Raw genomic sequence first — 25,822 nt, 5'->3', positions numbered from 1 at the left:
AACTGAGACCATACCAAAATAAAAGCTTTTGCACAGCAAAGGGGACCATCAACAAAACAAAAAGGCAATCTACTGAATGAGAATATCTGCAAATGACAAATATGATAAGGGATAACTCTAAAATATATAATATCCAAATTTACACAACTCAACACCAAAAATACAATCTGATTAAAAAATGGACAGAGGACCTGAACAGACATCTTCCAGGAAAGACGTAAGAATGGCTAACATACACATGAAAAGATGCTCAATATCACTAAATTATGAGGGAAATGCCAATGAAAACCACAATGAGAGATCACCTCACACCAGTCAGAATAGCTAGTATCAAAAAGACAAGAAATAAACGCTGGTGACGATATAGAGAAAAAGGAACCATCGTGCACTGTTAGTGGGAAGATATACTGTGAAAAACAGTACACAGGCTCCTCAACTAATTACAAATACAAATCCTGGGGCACCTGGGTGGCTTAGTTGGTTAAGTGTCCCACTTCAGCCCAGGTCATGATCTCACGGTTCGTGAGTTCGAGCCCCATGTCAGGATCAGTGTTGACAGCTCGGAGCCTAGAGCTTGCTTCAGTTTCTGTGCCTCCCTCTCTCTCTGCCCCTTCTCCCTCTGGCACTCTCTCTCTCAAAAATAAATAAACACTGAATATATATATATATAAAACTCTTTAAAAATATAAATCATGTACGATCCCGTAATTCTACTACTGAGTATTTACCCAAAGAAAACGAAAACACTAATTCGAAAAGATACAAGCATCGCTATGTTTATTGTAACATTACTCAGAATAGCCAAGATATGAAACCAATCCAACTGTTCACTGATGGATGAATGGATAAAGAAGATGTGGTACATATATGCAAAGGAATATTACTCAACCATAAAAACGAATGAGATCTTGCCATTTACGAAAACATGGATGAATCTAGAGGGTATTACGTTAAGCGAAATAAATCAGAGAGACAATTACCACATGATTGCACTTATATGTGTATTTATTTTTTTTAATTTTTTAAAATTTAATTTTAGAAAGAGAGGGAGAGGGGCAGAGAAAGAGAGAGAGAGAGAGAGAGAGAGAGAGAGAGAGAGAGAGAGAGGAGAATCCTAAGCAGGCTCCACGCTCAGCACGGAGCCTCACACGGGGCTCAAGTCCACGACCCCGGGACCATGACTTAAGCTGAAATGGAGAGTCAGACGCTCAACTGACTGAACCATTCAGGCACCCCACTTATATGTGGAATTTAAAATCAAAACAAACTCATAAATACAGAGAACAAACAGTGGGGGTGGGGGCAAAATAGGTGAAGGGGATTAAGAGCTACTAACTTCCAGTTATAAAATAAGTCACAGAGATAAAAGTACAACACAGGGAATATAGTCACTAATGTTGTAACAAAATTGTGTGTTAACAGATGATAACTACATTTATCATTGAGTATGTATAGAATTGTTGAAATGCTATGTTGTACACCTGAAACTAATATAACATTATATGCCAACTATAATTCAATAATAAATAGTTTTTAAAAAGAAAGAAAATCCGTCACATGTTACCACATGGATGGATCTGGAGTATGTTATACTACAGAAATAAGTGAAATAAGCAAAACACAAAGAACAAATACTGTATAATTGCACTTACATGAGGTTTCTAAAGTAATCAAGTTCACAGAAAGTAGAATGGTGGTTATACAGGGTCTGGGGGAAGGGAGAAAAAGGGCTGCTATTGTTTAATGGATACAAAATTGTTTAATGGGTATAAAATTTAGTCTGTAAGATGAGGAAGGTCTAGAGATAATGCACAACAACGTCAATATACTAACACTACCAAAATGTACACTTTAAAAAAAATGATTAACATGGTATATTTGTGATGTGGTTTTACCACACACACACACACACACACACACACACACACACACAATCTAACTGCACCATTTTGCTATAATCTCTGAGGGAGATGAGGTGGGACAAATGTTTATATTGCATATGCAGCATTCACTCCCTATAATGCAATTTCCTTTTAAACCACACACACAGAAAACCTCTCACAAACTCAGCATTTATTAAATATAGCAAGTCCTGAACATATTATAGTTTATTAATTAGGGAGAATGACCAAACGTACAGACTGAGGAAAAATCAGCTATTCTGTCTCATATTTTATCTTTGTAATTATATGATTCATGTCAGTCTTCTCCACTAAGTAGACAGTAAGCTCCAGCGTGCAATTTTGTTCACCACCGTATCTCCAGGGCCCAGAAAATAGTACAGAAATATTTACTGGATGAATGAACATAGTATTAAACACTTGGAGATGTGGTAATATCCTGGTCTATAATCACCAAATTCAAGCGTAATACGAGATATACCATAAAGGAGGCAGAATCAACTTTCAAAAAACTAATTTTAATCAAAACAAAAATTGTTGATCATTAACAAGTTTATAAAACAGTGATTTAGTTACATAAATAAATTGATATCAGTGTATCAAATCTTAATTACTTTCAACTTCATGAGCATGTTTACATGGGTGATGAAGTACAACCTTTTTTTTTTCTTTTTACCTATTATAATAAATAAAATGGAGCGCATGAAATAGTTCTTCTAAACAAAAATACCTACAAACATACCTCTAGCATGTTCTCTAATGAAGGGAACAGGAGACACTGGACAACTTTTGCACCAAAACATAAAAATTGCTTTAAAAAGCACAAGGTTACAGAACCATCAGCTAAAGTAAAGACACTATACTGTAACCAAAGTTGGTATTTAATAATATAATGAACAGTTTGGTAGTTAGATCTCCAGTTTGGTTATTTTAAAGCATTAAGACAAGGCAAGATAGAAGGCTGCTTTTGTTTTGAGTAATTCTAGAGAAAATAAAATATATTTAAAAAAAAAAAAAGAAAGAAAACTGAAAAGTAGAACAGTCATACCTACACAACTTTCTGTCCTGCACAAAGTCAAAATACCTATGCAGAATAGATATATAATATATATAATGTTATTTGTGCACAAAGGTTAGCTTATTATTAGCTCACTGCAAAGGCGTTGTATCATATGTCAATTGTTTTGGAAAACATTTTGCGTTTCGTGTCAAAAGGATATTTCTTTTAAGTTTCCTAGGCTAGGAGGCACGAACCCCAGTTCCGGCATACTGTATATTCTTAATGCTAAGGCTTGCTGCTCTGGCTGTGTATTTTGTTGTCCCTCTTTATTCTAGTGCCTGTTACAAGCATGTGTGGTGTAGTGGTTGTTGGTGGTGGTGTGTTTGTGTCTGGTGTCTGTGTGTATACATATATATATGTATACATAAACTGTATAAATATATATACATATATCATTTCTCCCAATAGATCGCAGTCCAACCATGCAATCCAAAAGGTGGCTCTGCATAGATGCCCAGCATGAAGTTCACCGCCTGAGCCAACCCTGAAGCAAGGCGCACTCTTTTAGTCCTTCTGATAGGTTTTCTCTCAGTTTTTTTGTTTTTGTTTAAAACCAAGCTACTGCAGCTTCAAGTATTTTGCATTACATAGAATATTTTTTATAAATTAGTTCATGTTATATTTTCAATATTCAGACATATACTATAATATATATACAGTACAATAAATGCTCTCATTCTTTTTTTAATTTTTTTTTTGATAAATCCCTGAGAATGTATGTTGACAGTCGCTAAGTTTCCACATGCACAAGCATCGTGTGCCATGCTTCCGGACGAACAGCACTGCAAAGCCACGTGGGTCAGCCTTTTAACTATTAGTATTTCATTTTGTTGGTTTGTTTAAATATGCTGAAAATGTAAAGATGAGTTACAAAGGAGTAAAGCTGAATCCATTCGAGGTACTTATCACAGGATGGAGGTGTTCTGTTTGGTTTTTAAAGCCATTTCAATTATTTTTTTTTTTTGAGGCTGTGAACGTATACAGAAAACAGGAGAGCTATGTGGACTTTCGCCACTTGACAACATATACTCAGTGTAAACCAAACCTTTTTAACCTCTCTCTCATACAAAACCAAAAGAAAAAAATTAAAAATTATAATAAAATAAAAGGAAAGGAAAAAAAAGTAAGAAAAAGGGAAAAAAATTAAAAAAACACACAAACTTTCACAACATGACAATTTAGTCTGCAAACGCAATATAACTATACACATATAATACCGGTGTGGCTCTGTTCTTTAAGTTAAAAAGGGTACAAAGGCAGGCTCAAGTAAAAACAAACCATCCCTCCCTTCCCACCCCCCACCCCCATTCATACAAGTTCTATCAACCAAACCTCTCCCGAACCAACATCATCAGTTTCTTTTTGCCTTTGTAGATTTGTTTCAGGTTGTCGATAAACTGTGTAAACTGAATGTGTCCGTCGTGCGCCATTAAGAAGGTCTCTCGGGCCTTGCTGAGGAACTCTATAAACTCACTATAGTGCCGAGGACTGATGTGCGTGAGTCTTGAGTGCGTCGTGTTGATGTAGGCCCCAATTGTGGCATCCAAGAGCTGCCTCAAGGGGGCTTTGTCCAGTGACATGAGCTTACCAGAGTTCCTCCTTCCGTGAAGTCCCACCATGCCAGGAGTGGTCAGAGTGCATCTGCGCAAAATGTCTGACAGTACCGTTGCACACTTGACACTCTTGACCACCAGAGGTATTATAGCTGCAAGCTCATTTTTACCAAGGGAGTGGCTGAGCGCACAGGCCCACAAAACGTCATTAATGGCAGGGTGTGTATCCTGATTGTAGCTCAGGTTGAGATGGGTCATGGCCAGGGTGGCCAGCTTGTAGGCCCTCATGGGGTACCCGCGGTGCTCCATGTACCGTGCTATCGTAAAGAGCTGGGTGTAGCTCATGCCGGTCGTAGCAGCGTCTAGAACAATTTGGTACGCCGTCTCAAAAGCTATGTGATCCTTTTCGCACAGGGTCAGCGCAGAGAGGGCACAGTTTTGAGGGTCCTTCATGGCACACTGCAATGCAAGTGTCCGGGCACTGCTGGCCAGCTTTTCCTGCTGGTGGCAGTCCAGATGGAGGCGAACGATGGTGCTGTTGGACATCACGGTGGTTGCAACTATACTTGTGGCCTCAGTGGGAGTAAAGAGCGTAAACCAGCTCTGCATGATGCTGTCCAGGGCATAGACACCTTCAAGGAACACAGAGAAGCCCTATTACTGACGAGGAGGCTGCACAGAGGTCTTGCCTTATTTCCACCTAACAATCAATGTTTACATGGTTAACCATCACAGGACATGACCTAGGTCACGAAATCCTGGAAGGTAATGTGCCTGGACGCAACCTTTTAGAATAAGGTTATGACAGATTATTATTCAGTGAAATACCTAAAAGAAACATGAATTTCCCATAATAAACTTCCTCGGTAGCTGGTATGCACTGCACTGCTTGCCATTTCAGAAAATGGCTTATTGCTAATGAGTTCTAGTTCACTGGGGCCTCCTGTCAGTTATCCACCACAGAATCTGAATCAGAAAAAAATGACCACTCTCACCAAAAAAGAAAGTTTTTATGGAGGATGTGTGTTTGTATATAGTTTAAAGTACACACAATACAAAATGATTAAGACACACAAAGAAGCAGAAAACTATGACCCGTCATCAAGAGAAAAAAGTCAACAGAAGCAGACCTACAGGTGACTCAGATGTTGGAATGTCTGACAAGATCTTTATAACATAACCGTTTTAAGGGCAGAGACCCAATGTGGCTGAGCCATAAGAAAATCTTAACTGCAAGTGATATGAAGACAAGGTACTAAAACTCAAAAGAGAATTAGGTATATGCCTTGGTGCAGGTACAGAAGTTGTATTAGCAGTTCTCCAACCGGTATTACTTTTGTAATGCTGCACTAAAGCATCACCTCAACAATCTAATGATACAATTTTTATACTGAGACCAACTTCCTTTTTTCCAAAGTAACAAACCATTAAGATTAATAAAAGAAAAAACCAAGAAGAATGATTTTACAATATCTAAAAACTCAGGTGGCAGTGTCCTCTCAGCAAGAGGGGTATATACCCTTTTCTGATGCAAACAGGAAAACAATTTAACCAACACTCATTTAAAGCAGCCACCATTTTGTTTGTTGACATTCCTACTGGAAATCTAATTTTCTTTAGTACTGATTTACCGCAACAGAGGGGAAACAGTTGGTTGATGGTCTCACAAATTGCAGATTATGGGCAACCAGGAGGATCTTCTTATAGGTTTCACATACCCGAAAGCTCACCTAACCCACACTGTCATTTATCTATTGGATATGATGACATATGCCCTCATGATAAAGAAAAATCTCAGCACACCTAGATAACTTTATATTATTTTAATTAAAATGGATCTAACCACTAACCCACAGTCTCAAGTTAGTTTCAAATGTGGTTTCCAACCTACCAAGGACTCACTCTGCAACTCTTTAATATAAAACTATAAACCTGATAATGATCTCACAGTTCATGAATTCCAGCCCCACATCGGGCTGTGCTGGCAGCATGGAACCTGCTTGGGATTCTCTCTCTCTCTCTCTCTCTCTCTCTCTCTCTCTCTGCCCTTCCCCTGCTCACTCTTTAGCTCGCTCAAAATAAATACAAATTAAAACTTAAAGAAACAACCATAGGCCTGATTATCACAAAAAGTTACTAAAAGCACCTTAAGAATGACAGAAATGAACAAAAAGTATTTACTCAGTGACTTATTCAATTTTAAACAGGAGTATGAAGCCTCACAAGTGTGATAGTTGAGAAGAGGAACAGTACAACTAAAGGCTGGAGGCAGGGGTTGGAGGAAAGGAAGACCCTGTGGGTTGCTAGAAGGAACAAGGAGCCTTCGAGAAATCCAGGTAAAAGAGGGAAAACATTCTTGTATTTATAAATGATGAGTTAAATCCAACCAGGAGGCACTGGGGAAAGTTTCTCCTTCTCCAGAGTTTACCTACCCACTTCAGTAGCACACGTCACCAACCACCTCACCATCTCCCGCCGTCGCCAATTTAAGGTGGACAGTGTCATTCGCATAACCTATAAACACAGGATAACAAAATATTTCAGAAGATGACCCTAAGTCAATGGAAAAAGGAAATAATTCATCCCAAGGTATAAACTACTAGGAGTATTCCCTATGACCAGGAGGATGGAGAGCCATATTTAGAGCAAAGTTCTGCACATCAATTTAGATTCGACCATGGCTTCCCTAGCTGGCCTTGACCTTGCCTAGGAAGCAGGGGGCCCACATTCTACTCCAAATCGGCCGACTGATCAGATGCGGCATCCTGGGCCAGTTGCTCCATTATCACTTTTCTCATCTGCAAAACCAGAGCGCTGGACTGCAGGATTAAGCACAGTCCATGCCCTCACCTCCTCCACAGCTTTAACATATTCTCTGATTCTAGATTTCTGAGGCTCTTCATGAACTAATTCTGACTAGGACCTCTCAGTGGACAAACAGGTATTTTAAAATAATCATTTTAGTTACTCCTTCAAAATCTGGTTGTTCTTTTTTCTGGTGATCAAGAAGATATGCCTAGGTCTACGGAAAGAAATCATTTTTTGGCATCATTAGTCATCTGATTTTGTTTTTTACTTTCTAATAAGATCCTAAAATAAGTTGATCCACCTCTTCCTACTTCCCCCACCCTTTAAGATTTAGAACATCTGGGGAATGACATGCCTAAAGCCTTAGAAAGGCATTGTGGGACTTCTTCTTGGGTCCTAGAAAGAATAAGGCAGGGATTAAGTTCTAAGTGATCTGCCAGATTTATCCAAAAAAACCTGCCAGAATTCCAAATAACCAGAAAGCTTGTGTTAATGGTACTTTCTGCATCATTCCTTAAAGAGGCAAATGATAACAAAAATAAGCCACAGAGCACAAATTTATTTTTAAAAAGAAACTTCTAAAATGTCATTGTATAGCAGCAATCCTCTCTACCCTCTACTTGGACACTACTATATAGGGTGAGTACATTTTCCTGTAATCTAAGTCTTTAAACTTTATTAACCATCATGAGGAGACTCCGTAACTAAAAATCTACATTAATCATCTGATCAGGACATTCTATTCCCCATACTTAAGGTAATTATGTAATTATTTCTTTCAATGCTTTTAATGGTATATATGGTATATATTTTAATGGAGAGATTTCCTGAGACAGATCAAAGTTTAAACTTTTCAGTTCCTGGTTTATATAGGAATTTTTTTTAGAAACTATAAGGAAGCAAACATCCATTTGTATGACTAAGAAAGCCTGCCAGAATACTGGAACTGGACCCTGGCCCAATCATTCCTCCTTTACCTAATTTTCTCAAGGTTATAAAAAGGAGCTAGAACTGCCCATCTATAATGAAAATGCAAACATCAATAAAAATTCATACTTCCTCTAAAAATTTAACCCCACAACTGATTCTTTATTATACATGATAGTTCTATTTAAGTCTCTTACTAGCAACAATCTCTTCTATTCATTAAAGGACAAACAGCGGTGTTAAGGCCATAATTCAGAAAATGACCTTTGTTATTGAAGGACACATACAGGGTTTCTTAAAGTACAGTCCCTGCACCTCAGTCAGCAGTCTGGTTCAGCTGGCAATGAGCATAGCTCTGAAATACAGTGCTCTTCTAAAGTCTAACCATTTTGAGCATTGAAGAGTCATTTGCCTGCACTAAAATATCCAAACAGAAACAACCCTAAGATGATGCCTTTATTTAGCAGTTCGTGGTGCCCCAGGAAAGACCACCAGTCATGTACCTGCAGGCCCAGCTCCAGAGACACTTTCAAAAGAGTGATGTCTGGCAAACTGTCCATGAGAGTTGCTATTTTAAATGCATCTTGGGCAAGCTTGAAGATGTGGGATGAGGAGTGAATGTTTTTCTGGATGGATTCTAATACTGTTTCCAGCCTCCGAACGTCGCCTGCAACGAACATGGGAAAACCAAACCACAGCAAAACAAAACAAACAAATCATACAACCACATACATATACACACACACACAAGAGGGAGGGAAAAAAGGAAACAAAACAAAACATAAAGCGCAAGTTAATTTACCTGAAATGTTCACATATGGCACAGATGTCACTACAACTAAGTGTTCCAGAGTTACATGCCTATGAATCTCCGCTTCACAAAGATACACGGAGACACATCCTCGGTAACAAAGGCACAAAATTAACCGGAATGAACATGAGATAGTAAAAAACCCTCCTTAGTTCCTACTTACATATTTTTGGTGAATATTTCAGGGAGAAAAAAAAATACGTCACCTAATATTTTAATCTGCTTCTGAACCTGAACCACATTTACATGGCATGACACTAAACCTAAACTCTGTCAGCACCGAGTTTAATGATGCAATTAAAAGAGGAAAACGTCAGGTTCAAGTGAGTAGCACTTGTTTTACCTTATAAGCTAATGTCCTTACAACCAGATATTAGCATCACTACTGAGAACTGGATGGAAAACATGACCGTTTAAATAAAAAAAGGCAAACTATTTAATCATGAAGTCTCAGGACAATCCAATACCTTTGGCTGCAGTTAGCATGGTGGATGCCAGCTCACACTGCTGGGATTCTATGTGGCTTAGAGTGAACCAACGAGGATATCGGTTGGGAACAACTGACGCAATATGGTGTGGGCGGGTGAGGTCTCCAGTTGGAGCAGTAGATTCCAATACTAGTAACCTGTAATGAGAAGACAAGGCAGTTGGCTCCCAGTTATTCCTGGTCCATCACCTTGGCCACAGGGTCTGGTCAGAAAGCAGATGAATGGGTAGATGCTGGGAGAAACTGCTCAGGTCCTTGGTGCAAGAAGAGCTGGTACAGCTACACTCTGCTATCTGGATGCCAAAGTCACCTTGTTAATTGCTCATTACCCAAACTTAAGAGATTTCTTTTCCTTAGCATCATTCAAAAAATTGCAATTATTCAAGGAAATTAAGATATATAGCAATGAAGAGATCTGAAACACAAGGCTCGATGTTTACCTACTTTAAAATTTTTGAATCTTATCACTCATTAAAAAAATAAAAATCAACAGAAACTGATAGTCAGGTGAACATTTAAGACTGAGCTTGCAACGGTCAGGGATCAGTGGGTAGCTGAAATGGATAAGCTAACTCATTAAAACACAACATAAGAGGGGAAGTTAGACAAAAAATAAACTCATGCTTCCTGCAGAATTAGTTCCTTATTACTTCAGGAATTTGTAGTTAGAATATGTTCTATCAATCCTATCAGAGATGATGAATGCAAATGATCCAAGTATTTGTCCTTTGACAGTCTTGCATAAATTCAGTGAGATCTCTATTTCAATCAATCTATGTTTGACTGAGAATATGTTGACAAATAAAGAACAATTATTGGAAAACAAAGCACGTGCTTAGCAATCTCTTCCAGATAGAAGTACCAAAGAGATAAGCAGAGTAGCTACAACTGCAATTATTCCTTTACAATCATCAAAACGCTGACCTTAATTCAGGTATACCAGTGTTAGGGACTATGGAATAAAAGCTGAAGACCAAAGGGTGTGAGGCTGGCCTTGGGGCCTCACCCAAGAGCAGTTACTGCTCTGCTAAGCTAAATGCCTCACTTTCATTTCCTTTTATCTAGGGACAAAGAGATGTGAGCATTAAAGAGTGACAAGGTAAGCTATTAAGTAAGAAGAATTTTGGTGGAGTTGCTATTTAACTTTTCAAAAAACCTAGAATGCCCCTGTGTTCACAGGCAGATCTTTCCAGAGTTGGCTGTAGAGGAAACTGGTCAATATGCTAAAAGGATGAGAAAATGAGTGCTAAAAACACCCTTTTCCCGCTCTCCCACCCTTCTCTCACTTCCACAAGGACGAAGAAGCAAGTAAGCTACAGGTCTCTTTTCTTTCCTGTTGCCCTGGCTGCCTGAGGGGCTCTATCTAGTAGGTCACACTACCTCCCTTCCACAGCAGTCTTTTAGCAGGACTAGTGGCAAGTAGAAGAAAAGGTTGGAAAACAATCCCCCAGGGCCCTACTAATATCCCCCATAAACAAACTGCCTTGGCAGCAACCAAGGACAAACATCAGTGAGTTTCTGAGTGTTACAAAGCAAGCCTTTCTACCTGACAGATACCTTCCCATAAGCTAGAATCACAGAGAAACCTTTTATTTTACCCCTCAACTTTACAGTGGTCCTAGCAATCATATAACATTAGCATTCTTCCATTTCAAACAGGAGCAAAATTCTTAAGATTTATGGAAGCATAGAGCTAAGCATCTGTCTTCGTCTGACAACTTCTATTTCAGCTTCCAAAAATGGGAATAAAAACTTACAAAACTGTGCCCTAAAATAGACCAAGGGGTATAAAGTAATTTGGTGGGGGGATTTCTGCTTATGTTAGTTATTAATTGATCTGGGGACATTTTAAAAATTAGATAAGAGAAAACTCAACAAGGTTTCTCTGACAGGTTAAACAGATTTCATGGCGCCAAGGAAAGAATACCAAGTTAAAAGACGTCAGACTCAATACACATGGGCACACAGGTAGGTACACACACACACACACACGCACACTCACTGCATAAAAAAAGAGGCCTCCTGAAAGATGTAAGCTGCCCTCACACAGGCAAGAATTTCTTTTGAATCCACTACAATGTTTCCGGACACAGAAACTTTGATGAAAAGATTCTACGGGACCAAACTACTCCCCAGCACCTCAAACTCTTAGGCGTGTGTGTACATGGTCTGTCTTTCTTTGGTGACTATAACTAAGTCTAATCTGCACTTTAAGACAGGAATGTTTTAATTATTTAAAAAAGGAAAAATCTCATATTTTAAGAAAAGGAGATCTGCCTTTCAGGTCCTTAACGTTTAATAGGCAACAGTTAAGATTAAAAAATATAATCTTGAATTCATTAAAAAATACTCACCTAGACAAATTCATGGTAAAAAATATTTGATGAACAGACTTTAAAAAGTAAAGTGAAGGGGCACCTGAGCGACTCAGCCAGTCGAGCATCCGACTCTTGATTTTGGCTCGGTTCATGATTCCAGGGTCGTGGAATCCAGCCCTGTGCTGGGCTCCGTGCTGAGTGTGGAGTCTGCTTGGGATTCTCTCTCTCTCCCTTTGCCCCTCCACCCCCGTTACCCCTCTTGTGCACTCTCTCTAAAAAAATTTTTAAGAATAAATAAAAAGGAAAAGTGAAAATAGGAAGGTCAGTGGCAGAGAACAACATAATCTAATTATCATTCATGAAAGGGAGGGCTGGGGAGGAGATGGAAATAGTCAGACTGAGGAGAGCAGGTCCTGGAAAATGCCTAATAGTGCTGCCTTCAACCCTAGTCACCAGGCCTCATCCTCCCTTAAGCTCCAGGTGAGCACAAAGGGGTTTCAGCGATACTACGGCCTTCCTGCACTATTGATGCAGCAGGTGTGAAGGGCTCCCTCAGTTATTACATTCAGTCAAGTAAACTTATTATTTACCACTGTTTCAAAATCTAATATTTTCAAAACAATTAACTAATTAGGAAGGTTTCAACTGTTGCTCCCTTGTGATTAAACTTGGCCTAAAATTGTTCTTTAATTCCCAAATTCTAGCTTCAAGAAAAGTAAGAAAAAGCCACCATGAGCACAAGTATGACAGCAGTCTAGGAGACAATTCTTCCTTTACTGTAAAATAAGAAGCCAAACAAACCAACAAACAAACCACCACTACAACAATCCAAGAAGCATAAATAGTTTCTTTAGCTTTGCTGCTGCCTACAAGAGATATGAATGAATGAGAAGTCAGTTAACAGCCATTTTTTTCCCAGTGGGGAATTTGGATTGCCTCTGCCCGACTGGGCTGTGAATACGTACCGCATTGCTCTCAGTGCAATTTTGTATGCCAATTCAGCATCATGAGGTAGGAGAGAGGTGAAGAGATACTTGGCAAATGTGTGCATTGGAACGCTCTCCCGATGGATTATTTCGCCTAAACCACTATATGGTCCGGCTGTGGGAAGAGAGCATACACATTTTACATTCCTAAAAAAGGAACTAAGACTTCTTGTAAAGTATATTTTTAAAAATTTTTATGTAACGTTATGACATATACAAGCTATTCTAGTTAAGAATGTAACCAAAGTGACATAGTAGAAAGAAATACAATTCTTAGTCAAAAATGATTCCACAGGGTGTAGTATCCAGTATCCAATCACTTCAGGAACAGTCCCCAACTAACTGTACCATAGCGAAAATGAGAATCACAGAACTAAGGGGCAGAGCTTTTTCATACCATAACTGCTTCAGAGAAAGAAACCCCCTGAAGCATAAAATCTCACTGAATTCAAGAGACATCCTTTCTCACTGTGTGACATCTGAGCATCCAGATTTGCAAACGCACAGACGACTGTGCAGCTTAACTGTGGAACCTGCCCCCGGACCCCATCGGTCTTGTGGGCACGGACAAGTCAGGTTTCCAGAAAAGAGTGCTTCGCCTCAAGGGAGGACTCTTAAACCACAAATCCCAATGCAAAGACTTTAAACACAGTTGCTTCTAATAAGCAGAAATAGGTATTAATTCTCGGAAAGTGATTAATAATAAAAGAATAGTTAGTAATCCATTTGATACTCACCACAGGCAAAAGAAAAAAAAAATTAAAGTAACTGGAAATCTACTACTTTGAGGGCTCCAAAAGACCAATTTCAAAAGTAAAATTACATTTAAGCTGTCAAACCTCATTTCTTAGTAGGTTATGACAGGCATGGTGACAGAACTAACTTCCCTTGTGAGCTCTCTGAACGCTGCCCTAAGAAAGGCAATACCAAATTTTAAAATAAATTTTGAAAGGAAACCACAGTGGTTAGTTCAACTACTTTCCACTTAGGTACTTTGAGGTTTAGTTACTGTAAAGTGTTTAATAAATTAGTTTCCATGTCACCTTTGGGTAACATTTGTTTAATGATTTCTAGAATTATGAACCATGACACTACTGCTCAAAGGACATAATACATTTGTTTTCCATGAGAAAAAATCAGTCTGGCAAAGAGTTTAGAATGCAAGAAATGTCAGTTCAGAAGAAATGGTGTGAAGAGTTGGAATTGGGCACTGAGTAGGAGCATGATACATTATAGATAATTTTAATAGAGATTATTTTAACATTTCTGTATTTTTTGGTTAGTATTTTTGAACTGTTCATTATTTAAGGACTTTGAAAATCGTATTCTCATAAAAATTTGTTTTTTTACCTAGGCAAACTAAAATCCACCCTAGAGTTCTAATTTTACCAAATCCATGACCTTTCTTTTACGTTTAAGACATTTAAAAATATTCTGCAAAAGTTAATATAGCATTATAGTTCTGCCTTTAGTTTAAATAATGAGGCCAAACTATTTAAATTATTATTATGGACTGAAAATTTATATTCCCCACCCCAATTCATATGCAGAAGCCCCAACTCCCAAGGTGAACTATACTTGGACATAAGGCCTTTACAGAGGTAATGAAGGTTAAATGGGTTCATAGGGTATGGCCCTGATCCAATAGGATTAGTGTCCTTATAAGAACAGATATCAAAGAGTTCTCTTTCTCTTTCTCTTTCTCCCCTTCTGCTTGTGAGAGCACAAGAAGACAGACATATACAAGACAGGAAGAGAGGGCTCACCAGAAATTTAATTATCGAGCACTTTGGCCCTGGACTTCCCAGCCTCCAGAATTGTGTGAAATTTCTATTGCTTAAGCCACCCACTCTGCAGTATTTTGCTATGGCAGCCTGGGAAGACTAAGACACTAACTCTACTTAAGGCCTAGTTATAGCAAACTTGTAGACTATCTATTTTCTTCATTTCTCCTCCATTTCCTTTCAATGTTTCCCTTAAATCATCAAGTTACCTTTTTGTGCTATGCAAAACAGGCCAGGATGCATAATCAACACTTCTTGTTATGATACCTCCCAACAAGAAAAACATTCAGCCAATTATTCAAAATTGTTTGTAGATGAATAATCAGTGTAATCCCTGAACTCCCAGAAGTACTTTACCATTACGTCAATTGGCCCAATGTGCCAATATTGCATTGTGGTCAAAAGCGATCAACACACAGCAACAATACAGGGTTACTACTGTTTCTTTTTCAGAAAAAGTTAGCATCTTTTACTTCGGAATAGTTAGTGTCTGCTAACTACTATGCTCCTGAAATTTACAAAGTAACTGTAAGAAGAACTGATGCCCCAGTGCAGTCAACTTAGTCATGGAGTGCTTATTTTCAGGAGTTTACAGAAATGGTCCCTTGGCTTCCCCTTAGACTGCTTCCCGTCCTGCACTACCCATTCTTTACAGTCCTAGCAGGATCAGGAAAGTAAAGGAAGCTGTGATGAATCAACAGCATTCCTTAGCAGGCACAGTTCTTAAAAAAAAATGTAGGGGGCGCCTGGGTGGCGCAGTCAGTTAAGCGTCCGACTTCAGCCAGGTCACGATCTCGCGGTCCGGGAGTTCGAGCCCCGCGTCGGGCTCTGGGCTGGTGGCTTAGAGCCTGGAGCCTGTTTCCGATTCTGTGTCTCCCTCTCTCTCTGCCCCTCCCCCGTTCATGCTCTGTCTCTCTCTGTCCCAAAAATAAATAAACGTTGAAAAAAAAAATTAAAAAAAAAAATGTTTAACAGGGAGGGATGCGCTAATCAAAAGCTAAGAAAAGTTTTAAAATATTCATGAGTAATGAACATGGAGACATTTAAAAAGGCAAATGATAAACAGGTATAAGACACTATCAACTCTATAAAAAGCACACATTCTCTTCCTGTCCTTCAGTATAATGGAAATCAAAACTCAGTTACTAAGAGCCAATGACAACATAAAAGTTTGTGGCTAATGGTACTGCTTGTATCAAAAGGAATTAAACAGGAGGGAACTAAAACAAAACAGTAATAAAAGAATGAAGATCACCCGAAATTTGCCAAGATAGGCTTTTTTTAATCTTTAGAAGAAAAAAAAGTTAAGGAGAGTGCTTCAAAAAATTACTATCAAGAATTTTACCAAAATTACTCTTGTTATTAAGAACATTTTCCCTTTAAAATACACTTATAAAACACACAAATGTATGATACTGTAATATATTTGATAAAGGTTTTTCTTTCAAAGAGATCTTTAGCTTTGGACAAATAAAAAGCAGTGAAATGTTATTTTCTCTAAATCCTTTCCCTGTATGCAAGAGTTCTAAATATATGATGAGAACACCACACTTTACTCATCTATCAATCACAGACAATCCCACAATAATAATACCCATGTACTTAAGATAAAGAAGCAACTTTACCCAGTAGGCATCACCGAAATTTGCATAAAAGATTAGGCTAGTATACAAATTACACTTACTCTTTTCCAGAAAAAAAACAAAACAAACAAAAAAAACTTTTTAAAAATAATGCCAGCCAAAATTTCTTAGGCCATTCAGCTCTTGACCTTATAAAAAGAAGAGAATTAAGACTGTCTTAGAGAGTCCATGAAACTTTGAACCTGGTGAATCTACACTTAATGAATTCTCTGAAAGAATTAGCGAGTGGTAATTCATTCCTGGAGCCTCCAAGTCCTTTGCTAACACATGCAAAACGACATACTCAAAACCCAGATGTCATGTAAAAGCCAAAATAATAATTCAGAGGAATGCCGATGAATTTCCATTTCATTATTTAAGTGATCAAGTAAATAGGTACATGGCTACCAGCAAGAACTCGCAAATTATCAAACTTAACATTTACCTCAGTAACAACACAGACTAAACAGTGACAGTCCTTTTCAAGGTTTGTGGCATTAAAAGGAGCTCATTTCTAACAGGCTATCTCACATCACCACTTATATCAAATGACACACAAGTGAACATCAGTACTTTTTGATTAAGTGATACTATTTTTTGGATAGTAAACATTCCTGTGACATTCAGTGGCCATACCAATCAGAATAACTACCATACTGAATGCATAAAAACAGTATTCCCAACATAAGAAAGCTTAGTGCCTCAATAAAATTGGCAGAACAAGCGGAAAACTTCTTTATCACACTACCTTCTAATAGGAAGACTGCTTGCTTGCGAAAAATTTTCACCAGTGTGTCATCCAATTCAATTTCCTGAAGCTTGGAAATGAGCTGCTCCTCATTCCGGCAAACCTTCTCTTGTGTGTACAGCCCGTCAGGCATGATACGCTGCTGTCCCAGCCCTATCAGGGCGACTTCCACAGCTAGTGTTAAATAGGATTCCCCCTCTTCTAAGAATTTGTGTGCAGGGAGATGCTGGTATTCCAGAGACTTGCACTGTCCCGTATTCTCTGTAAAATGTCACAAAAGAAAGCAGAGTTCAGATACTACTTTTGCAGGTACCGATAGGTATAAATATTTATTTTACCCAGGACCATTAAATGAATCGTTGACTTTATTCCAAGAAAAATAGAAAATATGTTTCTTACGTTAAAGTGCGTAGTTTTCTAGATCTTTTAAAAAATGACCATGAATGACTAGATATGTATGTTTTAAGGGACAGAATATTACAAATATTTTCCTCCCACTGAAAATGAATCACCAAAAAACCCTACAAATCTAAGAAGAGATCTTAAGAATACTAACGAGTAAAAAAAACCCAAAAAAACAAAAACAAAAAAACAAAAAAAAAACTTTACTTAAACAAGAGTAAACTTATATAATGACTGCCATAGTTACCAACTCTTTAAAGCCCGGCATTAAAAAAGAAGTTGTTTCCAAAGTGTTATCACAATATTGGAATTTAATGAAGAAATTAGAGAACACAAAATACTAACCAATTTCAAGGTCCTTTCTGCTATCAAAGAGTCATATCAGTTATCAAGAGGAACGATTCTTTGAGCATTCTCTTATCTCTGCTGAAGCACTTCTATGAGAAATTTTAACCAACTTCAACCATCAGACTCCCAAGGAAAATGAATTCAGAGTCATAGCTTTCACCGTCCTGACAGAGTCTGGGGCACCCATAATCCATGAAGGCAAACACCACAGGGGAAATTGTGGAGGGACAACATTATTAATCCTCTGTGTTCACCCATTCATGAGAGCAGAAAAGGGACAGTACTCCCTCCCTGCCACACCTCTGTCCACAGCCCACAGGCAGTTATTTTAACGCTGATTCTTAAGTTTCAAGAGGCCAGAGAGAAATCTCAAAACATGCTTTAAAGGAATGTGTGATGTAGGGGAGCCTGGGTGGCTCAGTTGGGTAAGTGTCTGACTTCGGCTCATGTCATGATCTTATGGTCTGAGAGTTCAAGCCCCGCGTGGGCTCTCTTGCTGTCAGCACAGAGCCCACTTGGTATCCTCTGTCTGTCTGTCTCCCTCTCTCTCTCTCTCTCTGCGCCCCTCCCCCACTTGCCCTCTGTCTCAAAATAAATAAATGAACTTAATAAAATAAAATAATGTGTGATGTAAAACACTTTTAGTGACATTAGATAATCCTCTTAAAGTAGACTACAACCCATTTAAGTCACAAGTAACTTCTAAGGCAAAAACAAATTTAAAAAGTAACCAAATTTCTAGTTCCCAATGCTAGGATATACATCTTTATCTTAAATCTTAACGCTGGAAAACAGTCATAAATGCAGATAAATTCTCAGATGCAGAATCACTAGCTAGAAGAAAATACGTATTTCTAAGGTTCTTTAACACATGAGCCCAACTGTGGATTCGAAGATTTTTCTCAGCGTGTTAAGTTTTCCATAAAACCATGGGAATGCCCATTTCCTTGCTCCCTTGTTAACCAAAAGTACTACTAACAGTACAGATTCACAAAACCAACTGTGACAAGAAACACTGACAATGCCACTCAAGGTTTAGGGGAAAAAAAGCACAGGAGACAATGCCAACAGTGTTACCTGTAAAATCGGAGAACCCAGAGAAGCTTTCATCATCAATTCGGCAAGCTTCCATAAGGCTGCTGAAAAGAGTGCCCACAGGGTCCAGGGGGTGTCCAACCCAGCCCTCCAGATTGGTTATCAAGGTGAGGCTTTTATGGGGTAGCTCTGTATAAGAAAAGAAAATTGAGGGATGGAGACAAGTAGAGGAAGAGATGCTTTTAATAGTGGCATCCTAACAAATTAGTCCTGAATTCCACTGGCAATTCTTCTTTAATTAAAAAAACGATCGTACACATAATACCCAACATGTGAACAATTTGGTGTTCTCAAAGTTTATCTGTAAATCCATATAAATGGTGCCAACTTTCAAGGACAGGCCTGTGTGTCCAAGGTACTGGGTTAACATTACCACTTATACTATTAAATTATGTTATATGAGGAAAAATGAGTTCCAAATTTTTACCGAGAAGTGAGGAACAACTCCCCTTACTTCCCCAAGAGTGGCATTAGAGAAGACTAAGAAGTCTCCCTGGAATTATACTGGATAGCTATATTAAGAAGATACATCAAAGTCAATGTTCACTGGGTCACCTACATGGGAGACTAGATGGCAGTGGTAACCTGGGTCTGACTTGGGACTTCTCTATGGGTATCATTTAATTACTACCCTAGCACCTATGAAAGTCCTCATGATCATGAATCTGTAAGCCATTAAAGAGAGGATCTTTGCCACAAAGGGGAACTACAGCAGAAGATAACATAATTTGGATGAAACATATCCTTTGCATTTTCTCAACAGAATGGTAGCACTTTCAAGTTCTTATGTTAAATTACAGTCCTGAGAAAAAAGCTGTAAATATTCTAAGATATGTTCTTTGTTGTAAAATATGCAATATTTTACATCCAAGTGTTTACTAAAGTAATAAATAAGAGTAGCTCCTTCTTAGAGGAAAATATAATGAAATCTATACACAAGATAAAATATCCAAGAAAAAAGCTGACTTTTTGTAAATAACTGAAGAACCATTTCATGGATCCAACAGTCCTTTAGAAGTCTTCTGGTTTTAGACCATCAACTATCAGTACATAAAAAATAAATCATGGCTTGGCACAATATATGAAAATTTATAGAAGTTGAGTCTTATATTCCTTGGATGGGTCTTTCCCTTTAGTTTCTGTCACTGTCTTTCATATACATAATCAGTATGAAAAAAGAAAGAGGAGTTTACTCTTGGAACAACAAAATATATATGTTTTATGGGGGGGGTGATATATGGTGAAAGGTGTGGTACTTACACAAATAAATCTATTATCAAGTGATGGAAACGACATAAAATTTTATAAAGTATCTCCTCTTATTTCTTTCCACACAAACATTAATGAAAAAAGAGAAAAGAGAGAAATAAACAAAAAAAGGAGTGTCACTTTTTTTTTTCAAAATCAAGAAGCAAAGTGAAGTAAGTCAGACAGAGAAAGACAAATACTGTATGATCTCACTTATAAATGGAATCTAAAAACAACCCCAAGCTTCTAGATACAGAGAAAAGACTGGTAGTTGCTAGAGGCAGGGGTGGGTGTGGGTGAAATGGGTGAATGGGGCCAAAAGGTGCAAATTTCCATTCATAAAATGAACAAGTCATAGTGATATAATGTGCAGCAGGACAACTACAGTTAATAATACTGTACTGCAGGGGCACCTGGGTGGCCCAGTCAGTTAAGCCTCCGACTCTTGATTTCAGGGTTCCTGAGTTCTAGCCCTGAGTGAGGCTCTGCGCTGACAGTGCTGAACCTGCTTGGGAACCTCTATCTCCATCTTTCTCTGCCCTTCCCCTGCTCATTTTCTCTCAAAAATAAATAAATAAACACTTAAAAATGTATTAATAATACTGTACTGCATATTTGAAAGTAAATCTTAAAAGTTCTCATCATTAAAAAAGTTTGTCAGGGTGCGTGAGTGGCTCAGTCGGTTAAGCATCCAACTTCAGCTCAGGTCATGATCTCATGGCTCGTTAGTTCGAGCCCTAAGTCAGGCTCTGTGCTGATAGCTCAGAGCCTGGAGCCTACTTTGGATTCGTGTCTCCCTCTCTCTCTGCCCCTTACCCACTCACACTATATTTCTCTCCTTCAAAAATAAATACAAATGAAATGAAATGTGATCATTTCAAAATACATAAACATCTAATCATTATGTTGTACACCTGAACTAATTTGTTATATGTGAATTATACCTCAATTAACAACAAAAAGCTGACATATTATGCCAAACAGTATTGAAAATGTACAAGGTGTATATACATATACTAATCTTGATCACATAACAAATAGCTGTCATGGCAGTTTGGAATTGTAACAGCTGTGGAAAACCTATTCTTTTAATATGAACCAATAAAAAAGTAGAAAAGATATAGGTATAGAAATGTAATCACAGTAATAATTAAGAATAGTCTGAAATAAGTTATCATTGCTCACAAGATAAAAGAGAAATGGGTCTAAGAATGGTCTCAAAGACAAATTAAAGGAGTCTAACTTAACACATATTCTAATTTACCTATACAAACTAACATTTTTTACACTTTCTGTTTCTTAGATAATGCAACATTTTAAAAATCTTTACTTATTTTTTATTTTTAGAGAGAAAGAGAGTATATGAGTGGGGGAGAGGAGCAGAGAGAGAAAGAGAGAGAATCCTAAGCAGGCTCCATGCTCAGCATGGAGTCCGGTGCAGGGCTGGATCCCACAACGACCTGGGATCATGTCCTGAGCCAAAATCAAGAGATGGATGCTCAACCGACTAAGCCATCAAGATGCCCCAGATATTGTTTAAAACATTTTTTTAAGATGGTTTATTGAGAGAGAGAGAGAGAGAGAGAGAGAGAGAGAGAGAGAGAGAGAGAGAAAGAGATTGATTGATTCCTAGGCAGGCTCCATGCTGTCAGCACAGAACCCGATGTGGAGATCATGACCTGAACTGAACAGATCATGACCTAAAATGAAATCAAGAGTTGAACGCTTAACCAACTGAGCCATCCATGTGGCCCTAAAAACAACATTTCTAAGAAAAGTTTATGATTTTTTTAATCTGATAATCATCATGACCTAGCTTTATTTCTACAGTACAAAAAGTGCCTCACTTCTCTTAGCTTGAATTATTATTATCCTTTATACTTTTCAGAAGTAGCTATAGACTGTGGCTACTTTTGGCTATAGATTGTGTTTAGGGGAAGAGGGATTTCAGAAAAATTTTTAAAAAATCTAAATAGTATGTTTTGTAAACACATCTGGTAACCAGTGATGTTATGAAGAACATGAAGAAATGAACAAAATAATGACAGCCAGGGATATTACCTTCCAATTTCATTTGAGCTCCCCTTTCTTTGGTTACAATTTTAACTCTGAAATTTTCTTTCATCATATAAATAATAATGTTAATTAACATCTATAATAATTCTGATATAGAGGGTGTTAAAAGTTACAACAAACACTCATTCCAACTTTCAGCCTATTACAGCAACTTGTGATAAATTTTAGCTGTATCCTTGGTGTGTGTATAATCATAGAAGGATTAAAAACAAAACATAACTCAAAAAAAACCCCTAGCAACTAAAAGTATTTGTCTGAATAAGAAATAAAACTCCACAGTGAAAAAACAAACCTAATCAAAGCAACATAAAAAAATTTATAACCTATGGAAGGAACAAGAAGTGCATTAATTAATCAGAAAAAGCATATGTATTTCTTTTTCTGATCAGGGCCTTCTGAGTATAACTCTGAAATTACTGTTACTCAGCAGTACTTATTTAAAAGATTAATAGTAAATTAAGATAAAGAGAAGTTAAATGTGTCCTGTCAGTTGGCAGCTCATCAGATGTTATTTACAGAATTTGAAAAATCAAATCTGATCACTTTAAACAAATACCATGTCCCGACACACAAACTGTTACAGCTAAGAAGTTTTAAAGTACTTACATATTATGCCAGGCTCTGTTTTAAGAGCTTTGTAGCAATTAACTTATTTAATTTTCTCAACAACTCTAATAAATAGATCCTCTACTAAGCTCCATCCACAGATGAAGAATCTACTGCCTAAGGTCTCCAAGCTGGGACCCAATGCTAGGATTCAAACATGGACAGTGTGCCCCCAGACCCCTTACTGTTAGAATTAGAATGCACTTTCACAAAATAAGCTATTGGCTCACTGGCATTTTTGATAATTCAGACACACTAAATAACTACTTGAACAACAACAAAATTATCCCCTTAAAAAAATTAACTAACCTAAGAAATGTTTTTAAAAATCCTACTTCTTACAACATTTAACCAAGACAAAACGTGCCTCAAATTTCTCACAGATCAGCTATTACATATTCCAAATGAGTGGTGAGTAAAGCCATCTCCTAATTTCAAAAGCCATCTCTCCCCAAAAGACGACAAAATCCAGTGATGTCATCACCAAGAATCCCATTCCATTGGAAACAAACTCCTTCACATTCACCTTTTTTCTGAGTCCGGAACATTTCCAACTGTTTCTGTTGCTGTCTTCTTAACGTGTTAACAATAGCTATTGCTAGTCTCAGGGCTTCTCTGGGGTACCCATGAGAACGTAATGCGTCCACTCTTGCACAAGCTGTAGGAACATGTTCTAAAACAGAAAGTTAAGGGGACAAAGTTGTCATCGTCAGATATATGTACAAAAATAGCATGTAAATAGAATGATGTTTTTCCCCAAAATACTATTAAAAAGACCTAAGAAGCCATTTCTGAACTTGGATTTGAATGCAAAACTCAGCTCCTCCTGCCAAGCATTCATCCCTCTCCCATTGAATCCCTCAACTCTCCACCTCCCACTCCAATAATGCTATAGAAACGAAACAAAGAAGTAAGTCATGGAAATGTCTTTCCGGTTTGGCCACTTACCATGCCAGAGGGGCCACCCTCGGGAGTCAAAGAGGGAGTTTTCAGTGTCGTCATGGTAACAGTAGTTGGTGTATAGGTCACTGCTGATAATGTGCTGCAAGTGGCTATCCTGCCAGTGGAGATCGCATGCCTCGATGGCTCGGGTGAACACTGTCCGATGTGGCCTGTTCGATGAATCTGTTTTGTCCACAATTCAGAAAGCCGTGTCAGCTATTATTCACATGTGAATAAATCAGTCATACCATTCTGTGGCCAGATGTTCATGAACACACCCACACACACTGTCCTGCACCCCCTAAGCAGAAAGATGAAGGGTGAATACTCTCGTGTCCTAAGTACTAGGAGGCAAGTCAGCCCAAAGAGCCACCATCCACTCACTTGTTTTATCAAACACAAACACTCTGCAGCCATCAAAGCTAAGGTTAAAGGCATCCTGCAAAAAGAAGGGTCAAGTCTAGTTTCCATGCCAAATACACTCAAAGGAGGCACTCGGCACAAAAGTCACATGAAAACTCACTGCTCCCCACTTCTGAGGTGCTGTGGTGGGCTGCCCTGATGGGATCAACAGCTCTCACAAACACTATGCAAGAGATGCGACACCAGCCATGGAACCTTTCAGGAAGATGCAATCAGCCTTTAAAAGATATGCATAAGGGTTGTGCTTTTGGTTGTATTTTTTAACTATATTGTGCGGTTTTGCACAATTAAAACTATTATGCTTCTTGGGATATAATGCTGAAATGCCACTTTATATCCCAAAGGGCATAAATGCATATAGTTAACATTTCACAAAGCCACACAACATAGCTACAAAACAAACCAGCGCACTTACCTTGCCCCTACAGGCTGCCTCCTGACTCCTGTGCAGGTTCCATGACTGGTGTGATGTCCCCAGCATAGTGTATGCCGGGGCATCACAAAAGAGCAGAAGCATACACTCCGAAGAGGGTTCAAGTTTCAGGACCTGACGGAGAAAAGAAATGTTTGGGGAATAAAGAATATTCTCATCCTAAATCCTGGGATTATTCAGTCCCTCTGGATGACATGGTTCCAATTCTGCAACTGCAATCCCACACCTCGGGTCCCCACTCCAGACTTACCTTCAACTGTGGCACAAACCTTAGCAAGCCTCAACCGATAATCAGGAAAACAAACTATTCTTATATAGATTTTACTTAGCTCAAGTATCACCCCTCACTGTACTGAAGCTTAACTAAATGAGAAGCAAACTGGAGCTTTGGCTCCGCAAAGATATAAAGGGAATCATAAAAACCAAAACACAACCCAATTGAGAAGCACTCTGAAAACTCATCTGGTGCAACTCCCCTATTCTGCTGATGGAACTGAAAACTGAGAGATTAAAGTGACTTGCCAAGGTCACACAGCCAGGCAATGGCCATCAAGATCAAAACATAAATATCCACACTCCAAACTCAGCTATTTCAGCTGTTGTGACAGGCTTCAGTGAGGTCTTCACAAGAGAGACCTTCAGTTTTACCAAACCTTCAGCTTGGTTTCAGGTCAACTTAGATATCTGTATTTAAATGGGAGACATATCAAAATGTATGATGACTGAACACGCGAGGCATAAATAGTGACGTATCTGTCATGGCCCTGCCCAGTGGGCAGATGAACACCTTGCAAAGAGGAAGAGTGGGCCCTACATTTAAGGCCCTTTGAACCTACTGGGGCTTTGTGTTGAGCAGAGTAAAGATATCCCTACCCAACAAAAAACTGGTTCCATGACCTCTCACCCAGTGTCAACTGGGTAAATATTCCAAAGTCCAAATTTTACACATTTTAAGTGGCTCTGTCATTACATTTATTTAGCTCAAATCACAGAAAGAGAATTGAAAACTAAATCAAGCCTTTAAAAAAGCAATTTAGTACAAAGCATATATTAAAAGAATTAAGAGTTCTACTTATCAATTTGGCTCACTGTGGTATCACTTAAGAAAAGTAAGTTGTAGAGTATGATTCCATTTTTTAAAAAAAGCAGAAATCTCAGGGGGTTTGGGTGGCTCAGTCATTTAAGCCTCAGACTTCGGCTCAGGTCATGGCCTCACAATTCTTGAGTTTGAGCCCCGTATCAAA

General features: G+C 38.3%; 1 protein-coding gene across 1 annotated transcript in view; it reads right to left on the bottom strand.

The window, feature by feature from the left end:
- Positions 1–2,398: 2,398 nt before the first annotated feature.
- The window catches only part of ZSWIM6 (zinc finger SWIM-type containing 6), a 198,115-nt gene continuing 174,691 nt past the window's right edge, over positions 2,399–25,822 (bottom strand). Inside the window, exons 6-14 of the mRNA XM_043591029.1 lie at positions 23,729–23,905; positions 23,307–23,453; positions 18,833–18,979; positions 17,006–17,266; positions 12,831–12,966; positions 9,528–9,685; positions 8,753–8,916; positions 6,947–7,028; positions 2,399–5,146 (exon numbers count right to left, since the gene is read on the bottom strand). Of these exons, the coding sequence (XP_043446964.1) occupies positions 4,284–5,146; positions 6,947–7,028; positions 8,753–8,916; positions 9,528–9,685; positions 12,831–12,966; positions 17,006–17,266; positions 18,833–18,979; positions 23,307–23,453; positions 23,729–23,905 (2,135 nt within the window). The 3' untranslated portion in view covers positions 2,399–4,283. The remainder of the gene's footprint in view (positions 5,147–6,946; positions 7,029–8,752; positions 8,917–9,527; positions 9,686–12,830; positions 12,967–17,005; positions 17,267–18,832; positions 18,980–23,306; positions 23,454–23,728; positions 23,906–25,822) is intronic.

The sequence above is a fragment of the Prionailurus bengalensis genome, chromosome A1 (genome assembly GCF_016509475.1).
Source record: "Prionailurus bengalensis isolate Pbe53 chromosome A1, Fcat_Pben_1.1_paternal_pri, whole genome shotgun sequence".
Taxonomy (NCBI): Eukaryota; Metazoa; Chordata; class Mammalia; order Carnivora; family Felidae; genus Prionailurus; species Prionailurus bengalensis.
This window is presented reverse-complemented; position numbering and strand designations above follow the sequence as displayed.